At 38.8% G+C, this 13,307-nt stretch overlaps 1 protein-coding gene across 1 annotated transcript in view; it reads right to left on the reverse strand.

The window, feature by feature from the left end:
• Positions 1 to 13,307, reverse strand: part of MSH4 (mutS homolog 4) — a 115,731-nt gene that overhangs the window by 75,344 nt on the left and 27,080 nt on the right. The window contains exon 7 of the mRNA XM_005542987.4: positions 13,056 to 13,228. Within this exon, the coding sequence (XP_005543044.3) occupies positions 13,056 to 13,228 (173 nt within the window). The remainder of the gene's footprint in view (positions 1 to 13,055; positions 13,229 to 13,307) is intronic.

Below are 13,307 nucleotides of genomic sequence, written 5' to 3' on the forward strand. Positions count from 1 at the left end.
GGCCATATTGAGAAAAATAATGAAGATATAGGAGATAAGTGCAAGTATGGGATCCAGGGCACAGATGGAGGAATTAGCTAGAGAATACCACTTCTGGCTTAAACAAAGGGAGTGAAAAGTAGATAAGTAAAAATGCATATTTGGTAGCAGAAAGTTTAAAAAGATAACAATGGTTGCAGCTTGACCAATGTAACATGATTAAATGACTTTTCATATTCTTGGCACTTAGGTATTACACTAAATGGCAGGTACAGGTAGACCAACAAGATGTTGCTGTTAACAAGAAAAGAAAGGATAGTTAAAAATGGCCTCTTTCTGCCTTTCCCAATACTAAATACACAGTAAAATACATATATTTTAAAAAGAACATACTGAACAACATTGGACAGGCAGAGTCACAGTCAATATAATACCAGAATTTTGAAGGAACTACACTAATAAAAGGTATTTGGAATTGGACTGAAGAAAACCTATTCAGGTAGCAAATGCCTTCTAGATTTGAATGCACCACTTTCATTTAGACTACCAGAACACAAGCTGGGGTAGACAGGCAACTGGAGGTATGGAAGACAGACCAAGCTGCAAGCAACCAAAACCTGGATAAAGAGTAGTACATATAAACTATCCTTCCACCTACAGATTTCAGAAGAAAACTGCACCACCATGACAGTGGACAAACAGCCAGGCTGCAAAGGCAACCTTCTTTTCCTGTTTCTTTTTCATTTTTTTTTTTATTATTATTATACTTTTAGTTCTAGGGTACATGTGAACAACATGCAGGTTTGTTACATATGTATACATGTGCCATGTTGGTGTCCTGAACCCGTTAACTTGTCATTTACATTAGGTATATCTCCTAATGCTATCCCTCCCTTCTCCCCCTACCCCATGACAGCCCCTGGTGTGTGATGTTCCTTACCCTGTGTCCAAGTGTTCTCATTGTTCAATTCACACCTATAAGTGAAAACATGTGGTGTTTGGTTCTCTGTCCTTGTGACAGTTTGCTCAGAATGATGGTTTCTAGCTTCATCCATGTCCCTACAAAGGACATGAACTCATCCTTTTTTATGGCTGCATAGTATTCCATGGTGTATATGTGCCACATTTTCTTAATCCAGTCTATCACTGATGGACATTTGGGTTGGTTCCAAGTGTTTTCTATTGTGAATAGTGCCACAATAAACATACGTGTGCATGTGTCTTTATAGCAGCATGGTTTATAATTCTTTGGGTATATGCCCAGTAATGGGATGGCTGGGTCAAATGGTATTTCTAGTTCTAGATCCTTGAGGAATCGCCACACTGTCTTCCACGATGGTTGAACTCATTTACATTCCCACCAAAAGTGTAAAAGTGTTCCTATTTCTCCACATCCTTTCCAGCACCTGTTGTTTCCTGACTTTTGAATGACTGCCATTCTAACTGGTGTGAGATGGTATCTCATTGTCATTTTGATGTGCATTTCTCTGATAGCCAGTGACGATGAGCATTTTGTCATGTGTCTGTTGGCTGCAGAAATGTCTTCTTTTGAGAAGTGTATGTTCATATCCTTTGTCCACTTTTGATGGGGTTGTTTGATTTTTTTCTTGTAAATTTGTTTAAGTTTTTTGTAGATTCTGGATATTAGCCCTTTGTCAGATGGGTAGATTGTAAAAATTTTCTACCATTCTGTAGGTTGCCTGTTCACTCTGATGGTAGTTTCTTTTGCTGTGCAGAAGCTCTTTAGTTTAATTAGATCCCATTTGACAATTTTGGCTTTTGTTGCCATTGCTTTTGGTGTTTTAGACATGAAGTCCGTGCCCATGCCTATAGCCTGAATGGTATTGCCTAGGTTTTCTTCTAGTGTTTTTATGGGTTTAGGTCTAACATTTAAGTCTGTAATCCATCTTGAATTAATTTTTGTATAAGGTGTAAGGAAGGGATCCAGTTTCAGCTTTCTACATATGGCTAGCCAGTTTTCCCAGCACCATTTATTAAATAGGGAATCCTTTCCCCATTTCTCGTTTTTGTCAGGTTTGTTGAAGATCAGATGGTTTTAGATGTGTGATATTATTTCTGAGGGTTCTATTCTGTTCCATTGGTCTATATCTCTGTTTTGGTACCAGTAACAAGCTGTTTTGGTTACTGTAACCTTGTAGTATAGTTTGAAGTCAGGTAGTGTGATGCCTCCAGCTTTGTTCTTTTGGCTTAGGATTGTCTTGACAATGCAGGTGCTTTTCTGGGTTCCATATGGATTTTAAAGTAGTTTTTACCAATTCTGCAAAGAAAGTCATTGTTAGCTTGAAGGGGATGGCATTGAATCTATAAATTACCTTTGGCAATATGGCCATTTTCACAATATTGATTCTTCCTATCCATGAGCATGGAATGTTCTTCTATTTGTTTGTGTTCTCTTTTATTTTGTTGAGCAGTGCTTTGTAGTTCTCATTGAAGAGGTCCTTCACATCCCTTGTAAGTTGGATTCCTAGGTATTTTATTCTCTTTGAAGCAATTGTGAATGGGAGTTACTCGTGATTTGGCTCTCTGTTTGTCTGTTATTGGTGTATAGGAATGTTTGTGATTACTGCACATTCATTTTGTGTCCTGAGACTTTGCTGAAGTTGCTTATCAGCTTAAGGAGATTTTGGGCTGAGATGATGGGGTTTTCTAAATAAACAATCATGACATCTGCAAACAGGGACAATTTGACTTCCTCTTTTCCTATTTGAATACCCTTTATTTCTTTCTCTTGCCTGATTACCCTGGCCAGAACTTCCAACACTATGTTGAATAGGAGTGGTGAGAGACGGCAACCCTGTCTTGTGCCAGTTTTCAAAGGGAATGCTTCCAGTTTTTACCCATTCAGTATGATATTGGCTGTGGGTTTGTCATAAATAGCTCTTACTATTTTGAGATACATCCCATCAATACCTAGTTTATTGAGAGTTTTTAGTATGAAGGGCTGTTGAATTTTGTCGAAGGCCTTTTCTGCATCTATTGAGATAATCATGTGGTTTTTGTCTTTGTTTATGTTTATATGATGGATGACATTCATTGATTTGCATATGTTGGACCAGCCTTGCAACCCAGGGATGAAGCCAACTTGAGTGTGGTGGATAAGCTATTTGATGTGTTGCTGGATTCAGTTTGCCAGTATTTTATTGAGGATTTTTGCATCGATGTTCATCAGGAATATTGGTCTAAAATTCTCTTTTTTTATTGTGTCTCTGCCAGGCTTTGGTATCAGGATGATGCTGGCCTCATAAAATGAATTAGGGAGGGTTCTGTCTTTTTCTATTGATTGCAATAGTTTCAGAAGGAATGGTCCCAGTGCCTCTTTGTACCTCTGGTAGAATTCAGCTGTGAATCTGTCTGGTCCTGGACTTTTTTTGGTTGGTAGGCTCTTAGTTATTGCCTCAATTTCAGAGTCTGTTATTGGTCTATTCAGGGATTCACCTTCTTTCTGGTTTAGTCTTGGGAGGGTGTATGTGTCCAGGAGTTTATCCATTTCTTCTAGATTTTCTAGTTTATTTGCATAGAGGTGTTTATAGTATTCTCTGATGGTAGTTTGTATTTCTGTGGGATCAGTGGTGATATCCCTTTTATCAGTTTTTATTGCATCTTTTTTATTCTTCTCTCTTTTCGTCTTTATTTGTCTTGCTAGCAGTCTATCAATTTTGTTGATCTTTCCAAAAAACCAGGTCCTGGATTCATTGATTTTTTTGAAAGGTTTTCTGTGTCTCTCCTTTCATTCTGCTCTGATCTTAGTTATTTATTGCCTCCTGCTAGCTTTTGAAGGTGTTTGCTCTTGCTTCTCTAGTTCTTTTAATTGAGATGTTAGCATGTCAATTTTAGATCTTTCCTGCCTTCGCTTCTGGGCATTTAGTGCTATATATTTCCCTCTACACACTGCTTTAAATGTGTCCCAGAGATTTTGGTATGTTATGTCTTTGTTCTCATTGATTTCAAAGAACATCTTTATTTCTGCCTTCATTTCATTATGTACCCAATAGTCATTCAGGAGCAGGTTGTTCAGTTTCCATGTAGTTGAGTGGTTTTGAGTGTGTTTCTTAATCCTCAGTTCTAGTTTCATTGCACTGTGGTCTGAGTGTTAGTTTGTTATAATTTCTGTTGTTTTACATTTGCTGAGGATTGCTTTACTTCTAACTATGTGGTCAATTTTGGAATAGTGTGATGTGGTGCTGAGAAGAATGTATTTTCTATTGATCTGGTGAGGCGAGTTCTGTAGATATCTATTAGGTCCACTTGGTTCAGAGCTGAGTTCAAGTCCTGGATATCCTTGTTAACTTTCTGTCTCGTGGATCTGTCTAAGGTTGACAGTGGGGTGTTAAAGTCTCCCATTATTATTGTGACTCTAAGTCTCTTTGTAGGTCTCTAAGGACTTGCTTTATGAATCTGGGTGCTCCTGTATTGGGTGCATATATATTTAGGATAGTTAGCTCTTCTTGTTGAATTGATCCCTTTACCATTATGTAATGGCGTTCTTTGTCTCTTTTGATCTTTGTTGGTTTAAAGTCTGTTTTATCAGAGACTAGGATTGCAACCCCTGCTTTTCTTGTTTGTTTGTTTTCCATTTACTTGGTAGATCTTCCTCCATCTGTTTATTTTGAGCCTATGTGTGTCTTTGAGCCTATGTGGGTCTCCTGAATACAGCACACTGATGGGTCTTGACTCTTTATCCAATTTGCCAGTCTGTGTTTTAGTTGGAGCATTTGGCCCATTTACATTTAAGGTTAATATTGTTATGTGTTAATTTGATCCTGTCATTATGATGTCAGCTGGTTATTTTGCTCGTTAGTTGGTTCAGTTTCTTCCTAGCATCGATGGTCCTTAAAATTTGGCAAGTTTTTGCAGTGGCTGGTACTGGTTGTTCCTTTCCATGTTTAGTGCTTCTTCAGAAGCTCTTGTAAGGCAGGCCTCATGGTGACAAAATCTCTCAGCATTTGCTTTTCTGTAAAGGATTTTATTTCTCCTTCCCTTATGAAGCTTGGTTTGACTGGATATGAAATTCTGGGTTGAAAATTATTTTCTTTAAGAATGTTGAATATTGGCTCCCACTCTCTTCTGGCTTGTAAAGTTTCTGCTGAGAGATCTGCTGTTAGTCTGATGGGCTTCCCTTTGTGGGTAACCCGACCTTTCTCTCTGGCTGCGCTTAACATTTTCCCTCATTTCAACTTTGGTGAATCTGACAATTATGTCTTGGAGTTGCTCTTCTCGAGGAGTATCTTTGTGGCATTCTCTGTATTTCCTGAATTTGAATGTTGGCCTGCCTTGCTAGGTTGGGGAAGTTCTCCTGGATAATATCTTGAAGAGTGTTTTCCAACTTGGTTCCATTCTCGCTGTCAGTTTCAGGGACACCAATCAGACGTAGATTTGGTCTTTTCACATAGTCCCATATTTCTTGGAGGCTTTGTTCATTTCTTTTTACTTTTTTCTCTACACTTCTCTTCTCACTTCATTTCATTCATTTGATCTTCAATCACTGATACCCTTTCTTCCACTTGATTGAATCGGCTACTGAAGCTTGTGCATGCGTCACGTAGTTCTCGTGCCATGGTTTTCAGCTCCATCTGGTCATTTAAGGACTTCTCTACACTGTTTATTCTAGTTAGCCATTGGTCTCATCTTTTTTCAAGGTTTTTAGCTTCTTCATGATGGGTTTGAACATCCTTCCTTAGCTCGGAGAAGTCTGTTATTACCAATCTTCTGCAGCCGCCTTCTCTCAACTCGTCAAAGTCATTCTCTGTCCAGCTTTGTTCTGTTGTTGGTGAAGAGCTGTATTACTTTGGAGGAGAAGAGGCGCTCTGATTTTCAGAATTTTCAGCTTTTCTGCTCTGGTTTCTCCCCATCTTTGTGGTTTTATCTACCTTTGGTCTTTGATGATGATGACATAGAGTTGGGGTTTTGGTGTGGATGTCCTTTCTGTTTGTTAGTTTTCCTTCTATCAGTCACGACTCTCAGTTGCAGGTGTGTTGGAGTTTGCTAAAGGTCCTGTTTGCCTAGGTATCACCAGCAGAGGATGCAGAACAGCAAATATTGCAGAACCGCAGATGCTACTGTCTGATCCTTCTTCTGGAAGCTTCATCTCAGAGGGGCACCTGGCTGTATGAGGTGTCAGTCGGCCCCTACTGGGAGATGTCTCCCAATTAGGCTACTCGGGGGTCAGGGACCCACTTGAGGAGCCAGTCTGTCCATTCTCAGATCTCAAACTCCATGCTGGGAGAACCACTACTGTCTTCAAAGCTGTCAGACAGTGACGTTTAAGTCTGCAGAAGTTTCTGCTGCTTTTTGTTCAGCTATGGCCTGCCCCCAGAGGTGGAGTCTTCAGAGGCAGGTAGGCTTCCTTGAGCTGTGGTGGGCTCCACCCAGTTGGAGATTCTGGGCCGCTTTGTTTACCTACTCAAGCCTCAGCCATGGCAGATGCCCCTCCCCCAGGCTCACTGCTGCCTTGCAGTTCAATCTCAGACTGCTGTGCTAGCAGCGAGCAAGGCTCTGTGGGTGTGGGACCCTCCAAGCCTGGCACAGGATATAATATCCTGGTGTGCCATTTGCTAAGACCAGTGGAAAAGTGCAGTATTAGGAGTGTCCCGATTTTCCAGGTACTGTCTGTCACGGCTTCCCTTGGCTAGGAAAAGGAATTCCTGACCCCTTGCACTTCCCGGTTGAGGTGATGCCTCACCCTGCTCCATGGGCTGCACCCACTGTCTGACAAGCCCCAGTGAGATGAACCCAGCACCTCAGTTGGAAATGCAGAAATCACCCATCTTCTGTGTCACTCATGCTGGGAGCTGCAGACTGGAGCTGTTCTTATTTGGCCATCTTGGAACCTCCCCTCTTTTCCTTTTTTTAAAAAAATTTATTTTGGATTTATGGGGTACATGTGCAGGTTTGTTGCATAGATACATTGTGTGATGCTGAGTTTGGGCTTTGACTGAATCCAGCACTCAGATAGTAAACATAGTACCCAATATTTTTGAACCCTTGCCCCACTCCTCTCCCCTTTTGAAGTCCCCAATATCTATTGTTCCCAACTTTATATCCCCATGTGTACCCAATGTTTAGCTCCCACATATAAGTGAGAACATGCAATATTTGGTTTTCTGTTTCTGCATTCATTCACTTAGAATAATGGCCTCCAGCTACATCCATGCTGCCAAAAAGAACATGTTTTCATTCTTTTTATGACAGCATAGTATTCCAAGGTGTATATGTACCAAACTTTCCTCACCCAGTCCACTGTTGATAGGCACCTGGGTTCATTCCATGTCTTTGATACCACGAATAATGTTGCAATAAATATACGAGTGCAGGTGTCTTTTTGGGAGAACAATTTATTTACCTTTGGGTATATATCCAGTAATGGGATTGCTGGGTTGAATGGTAATTCTATTTTTAGTTCTCTGAGAAATCTCCAAACTGCTTTCCACAGAGGCCGAACTAATTTACAATCCTAACAACAATGTATAAGCATTTCCTTCTCTCTGCAGACTTGCCAATATCTGTTATTTTTTGACTTTTTAATAGTAGCTATTCCAACTGGTGTGAGATGGTATCTCACTGTGGTTTTGATTTGTACTTTTCTGAAGATTAGTGACATTGAGCATTTTTTCATATGTTTATTGGTCGGTTGTATGTCTTCTTTTTGAGAAGCTTCTGTTGATGTATTTTGCCCAGGGCAATTTTCTTATTCAAATAAGGGAACTAAGGTGTCCATTAAATTTAACAATATGGACAGTGGATGTTAAAGTCTTCCACTATTATTGTGTGGGAGTCTAAGTCTCTTTGTAGGTCTCCAAGGACTTGCTTTATGGATCTGGGTGCTCCTGTATTGGGTGCAAGTATATTTAGGATAGTTAGCTCCTCTTGTTGTATTGATCCCTTGACCATTATGTAATGGCCTTCTTTGTCTCTTTTGATCTTTGTCGGTTTAAAGTCCATTTTATCAGAGACTAGGATTGCAACCCCTGTATTTTTTTTTTTTTTTTGCTTTCCATTTTCTTGGCAAATATTCCTCCATCCCTTTATTTTGAGCCTATGTGTGTCTTTGCACGTGAGATGGGTCTCCTGAATACAGCACACCAATGGGTCTTGACTCATCCAATTTGCCAGTCTGTGTCTTTTAATTGGGGCATTTAACCCACTTACATTTAAGGTTAATATTGTTATGTGTGAATTTGATCCTATCATCATGATGCTAGCTGGTTATTTTGCACATTAGTTGCAGTTTCTTCATAGTGCTGTTGGTCTTTATATTATGGTGTGTTTTTACAGTGGCTGGTACTGGTTTTTCCTTTCCATATTTAATGCTTCCTTCAGGAGTTCTTGTAAGGCAGGCCTGGTGGTGACAAAATCCCTCAGCATTTGCTTGTCTGTAGAGGATTTTATTTCTCCTTTACTTATGAAGTTAAGTTAGGCTGGATGAAATTGTGGGTTGAAAATTCTTTTCTTTAAGAATACTGAATATTGGCCCCCACTCTCTTCTTGCTTGTAGGGTTTCTGCAGAGAGATCTGCTGTTAGCCTCATGGGCTTCCGTTTGTAAATAACCTGACCTTTCTCGCTGGCTGTCCTTAACATTTTTTTCTTTCATTTCAACCTTGGTGAATCTGATGACAATGAGACAGAAAACTAACAAGGTTATTCAGGACTTGAACTCAGCTCTGGACCAAGCGGACCTAATAGACATCTACAGAACTCTCCACCCCAAATAAACAGGATATACATTCTTCTCAGCACCACATAGCACTTATTCTAAAATCTAACCACATAATTGGAAGCAAAACACTCTTCAGCAAATGGAACAGAATAGAAATCAAACAGTCTCTCAGACCACAGTGTAATCACATTAGAACTCAGGATTAAGAAACTCACTCAAAACTGCACAACTACCTGGAAACTGAACAACCTGCTCCTGAATGACTACTGGGTAAATAACAAAATTAAGGCAGAAATAAAGAAGTACTTTGAAACCAATGAAAACAAAGAGACAATGTACCAGAATCTCTGGGACACAGCTAAACCAGGGTTAAGAGGGAAATTTATAGCACTAAATGCCCACATCAGAGAGGGGGAAAGATCTAAAATCGACACCCTGACATCACTATTAAAAGAACAAGAGAAGCAAGAGCAAACAAATTCAAAAGCTAGCAGAAGGCAAGAAATAACGAAGATCAGAGTAGAAATGAAGGATACAGAGACATGAAAAACCCTTCAAAAACTCCATGAACCTGGGAGCTGGTTTTTTGAAAAGATTAACAAAGTAGACCACTATTCAGACTAACAAAAAAGAAAAGGGAGAAGAATCAAATAGACACAATAAAAAATGATAAAGGGGATATCACCACTGATCCCACAGAAATACAAACTAACATCAGAGAATACTATAAACACCTCTACACAAATAAACTAGAAAAATATAGAAGAAATGGGTAAATTCCTGGACATATACACCCTCCCAAGACTAAACCAGGAAGAAATTGAATCTGTGAATAGATCAATAACAAGTTCTGAAATTGAGGGAGTAATTAATAGTCCACCAACCAAAAAAAGCCCAGGACCAGATGGATGTACAGCCAAATTCTACAAGAGGTACAAAGAGGAGCTGGTAGCATTCCTTTTGAAACTATTCCAAACAATAGAATAAGAGGGACTCCTCCCTAACTCATTTTATGAGGCCAGTATTATCCTCATTCCAAAACCTGGCAGAGACACAACAAAAAAGAAAATTTCAGGCCAATATCCCTGATGAACATTGATGTGAAAATCCTCAGTAAAATACTGGCAAACTGAATCCAGCAGCATATCAAAAAGCTTATCCATCACAATCAAGTTGGCTTTATCCCTGGGATGGAAGGCTAGTTCAACATATGCAAATCAATAAACGTAATCTGTCACATAAACAGAACCAATGACAAAAACCACATGATTATCTCAATAGATGCAGAAAAGGCCTTCGATAAAATTCAACACCCCTTCATGTTAAAAAACTGTCAATAAACTAGGTATTGATGGGACTTATCTCAAAATAATAAGAGCTATTTATGACAAACCCACAGCCCATATCACACCGAATGGGCAAAAGCTTGGAAGCATTCCCTTTGAAAACCGGCACAAGACAAGGATGTCCTTTCTCACCACTCCTATTCAACATAGTATTGGAAGTTCTAGCCAGGGAAATCAGGCAAAAGAAAGAAATAAAGGGTATTCAAATAGGAAGAGAGGAAGTCAAATTGTCTCTGTCTGCAGATGACATGATTATATATTTAGAAAACCCCATAGTCTCAGCGAAAAAACTCCTTAAGCTGATAAGCAACTTCAGCAAAGTCGCAGGACACAAAATGAATGTGCAAAAATCACAAGTATTCCTATACACCAATAATAGACAAGCAGAGAGCCAAATCATGAGTGAACTCCCATTCACAACTGCTATGAAGAAAATAAAATACCTAGAAACACAACTTACAAGGGAACTGAAGGACCTCTTCAATGAAAACTACAAAAAGAATTCAAGGAAATAAGAGAGGACACAAACAAATGTAAAGACATTCCATGCTCATGGATAGGAAGAATCAATATTGTGAAAATGGCCATACTGCCCAAAGTAATTTATAGATTCAACATTATTCCCATCAAGCTACCAGTGACTTTCTTCACAGAACTAGAAAAAACTACTTTAAATTTCATATGGAACCAAAAAAGAGATCATATAGCCAAAACAATCCAAAGCAAAGAAAACAAAGTTGAAGGTATTATGCTACCTGACTTCAAACTACTACAAGTCTACAGTAACCAAAACAGCAAGGTACTGGTACCAAAACAGATATAGAGATCAATGGAACAGAACAGAGGCCTCAGAAATAACACCACATATCTAGAACCATCTGATGTTCGACAAACCTGACAAAAACAAGCAATGGGGAAAAGATTCCCTGTTTAATAAATGGTGCTGGGAAAACTGGCTAGACATATGCATAAAGCTGAAACTGGATCCCTTCCTTACACCTTATACAAAAATTAACTCAAGATGGATTAAAGACTTAAATGAAAGACCTAAAACCATAAAAACCCTAGAAGAAAACCTAGGCAATATCATTCAGGACATAGGCATAGGCAAAAACTTCATGATTAAAACACCAAAAGCAATGGCAAGAGAAGCCAAAATTGAGAATTAGGATCTAATTAAACTAAAGTGCTTCTGCTCAGCAAAAGAAACTATCATCAGAGTGAACAGGCAACCTACAGAATGGGAGAAAATTTTTGCAATCTACCCATCTGACAAAGCTCTAAAACCCAGAATCCACAAGGAACTTAAACAAATTTACAAGAAAAAAACAACCCCATCAAAACGTGGCCAAAGGATATGAACAGACACTTCTCAAAAGAGGATATTTGTGTGGCCAACAAACATGAAAAAAAGCTCATCATCACTGATCATTAGAGAAATGCAAATCAAAACCACAATGAGATACCAGCTCACGCCAATTAGAATGTCCATCATTAAAAAGTAAGAAAACAACAGTTTCTGGAGAGGATGTGGAGAAATAGGAACACTTTTACACTGTTAGTGGGAGTGTAAATTAGTTTAACCATTGTGGAAGACAGTGTGGTGATTCCTCAAGGATCTAGAACCAGAAACATTATTTGATCCAGCAATCCCATCACTGGGTATATACCTCAAAATTTATAAATCATTCTACTATAAAGACACACGCACACATATGTTTACTGCAGCACTATTTACAATAGCAAAGGCTGGGAACCAACCCAAATGCCCATCAATGATAGATTGGATGAAGAAAATGTGGCACATATACACCATGGAACACTATGCAGCCATAAAAAAGAATGAGTTCATGACCTTTGCAGGGACATGTATGAAGCTGGAAACCATCATCCCCAGCAAACTAATGCAGGAATAGAAAACTAAACACTGCATGTTTTCACTCATAAGTGGGAGTTGAACGATGAGAACACATGGACACAGGGAGGGGAACATCACACACTGGGGCCTGTCAGTGAGTGGAGGGAAAGGGGAGGGAGAGCATTAGGACAAATCCCTAATGCATGCAAGGGTTAAAACCTAGATGATGGGTTGATAGGTGCAGCAAACTACCATGGCACATGTATAACTATGTAACAAACCTGCATGTTCAGAACATTTCAGCACATGTATTCCAGAACTTAAAGTGAAGAAAAAAAAATTAGCAATATGCCTGTTGGTGACTGTGTTAGGTTGAGTTCTCCAGAAACAGACCCTGAGGCAAGGGCAGTTTTCTTATCCCATGTTATAGCTTGAATTGTGACCCCCAAATGACATTGTGAAGTCCTAACTCCGGGTATCTGTAAGTGTGACCTTATTTGGAAATTGCGTCTTTGCAAATGTAATCAAGTTAATGCGAGGTTATTAAGGTAGGTCTTAATATAACATGACTAGTGTCTTTATAAGAAGACAATGTGAAGACACACAGGGAGAAAACCACATGACAATAGAAGCAGAGATTGCAATGACAAGCCTGTGAGCCAAGGCCCATCGTGGACTGACAGTGACCATCAAAAGCTAGAAAGGGGCAAAGGATTCTCCCCTATAGGTTTCAGAAGGAGCATGGCTTTTCTGACATTTTATTTTCAGCTTCTAGCTTCCAGAACTATAAGACAAAAACTTTCTGTTGTTTTAAACCATGGAGTATGTACTAGTTTTTAGAGCAGCCTAGGAAACTACTACATCCCATCTGTTGATAATTACCTAGTCTGGACAAATCTTCCCATCTTTGAGGATTACCATGGAGAAAAAGAGTATAAGGTATCTATGAACAACAACAACAACAACAAAACAGAAAAAAATGGAAAAGAAAAGCATACAGGAAATCAAAATATATTACATAATGTACCTCTGAAATTATTTACTACAGGATTCAGTGGAAAATCTCAGGAAAATAGCTTTCATAAAAGAATACAAGAATTTACACCACTACTTGTCTTTCAGAAAAGTGGAAAAATAACTAAGTCAATTGCATTTTTTAATAATTTGTATTTATAACATTAAATAATATTGATTTACCTGATTGAAGTCCAAAAAATAGTTCCTCATCTTGAAGTAGTTCTTGAACACAATCTAATCTCATGTTAATGGTTTCAACATCAATTAGAGGTTCTAATATATTAGAACGAAGTCGTCTACTCCCTCCAGGAGTCTTAGTATAATTTAGAACACCAAAGAGAGTGTGATTGTTCCTTTCAAAACACAAGAAATGTCATTAAGAATACAAAGAAGAATGCAAGAAAATTTCATTTCACTTTGTAATTAAACAAT

Source organism: Macaca fascicularis, chromosome 1, assembly GCF_037993035.2.
Source record: "Macaca fascicularis isolate 582-1 chromosome 1, T2T-MFA8v1.1".
In the NCBI taxonomy this organism is placed as follows: domain Eukaryota; kingdom Metazoa; phylum Chordata; class Mammalia; order Primates; family Cercopithecidae; genus Macaca; species Macaca fascicularis.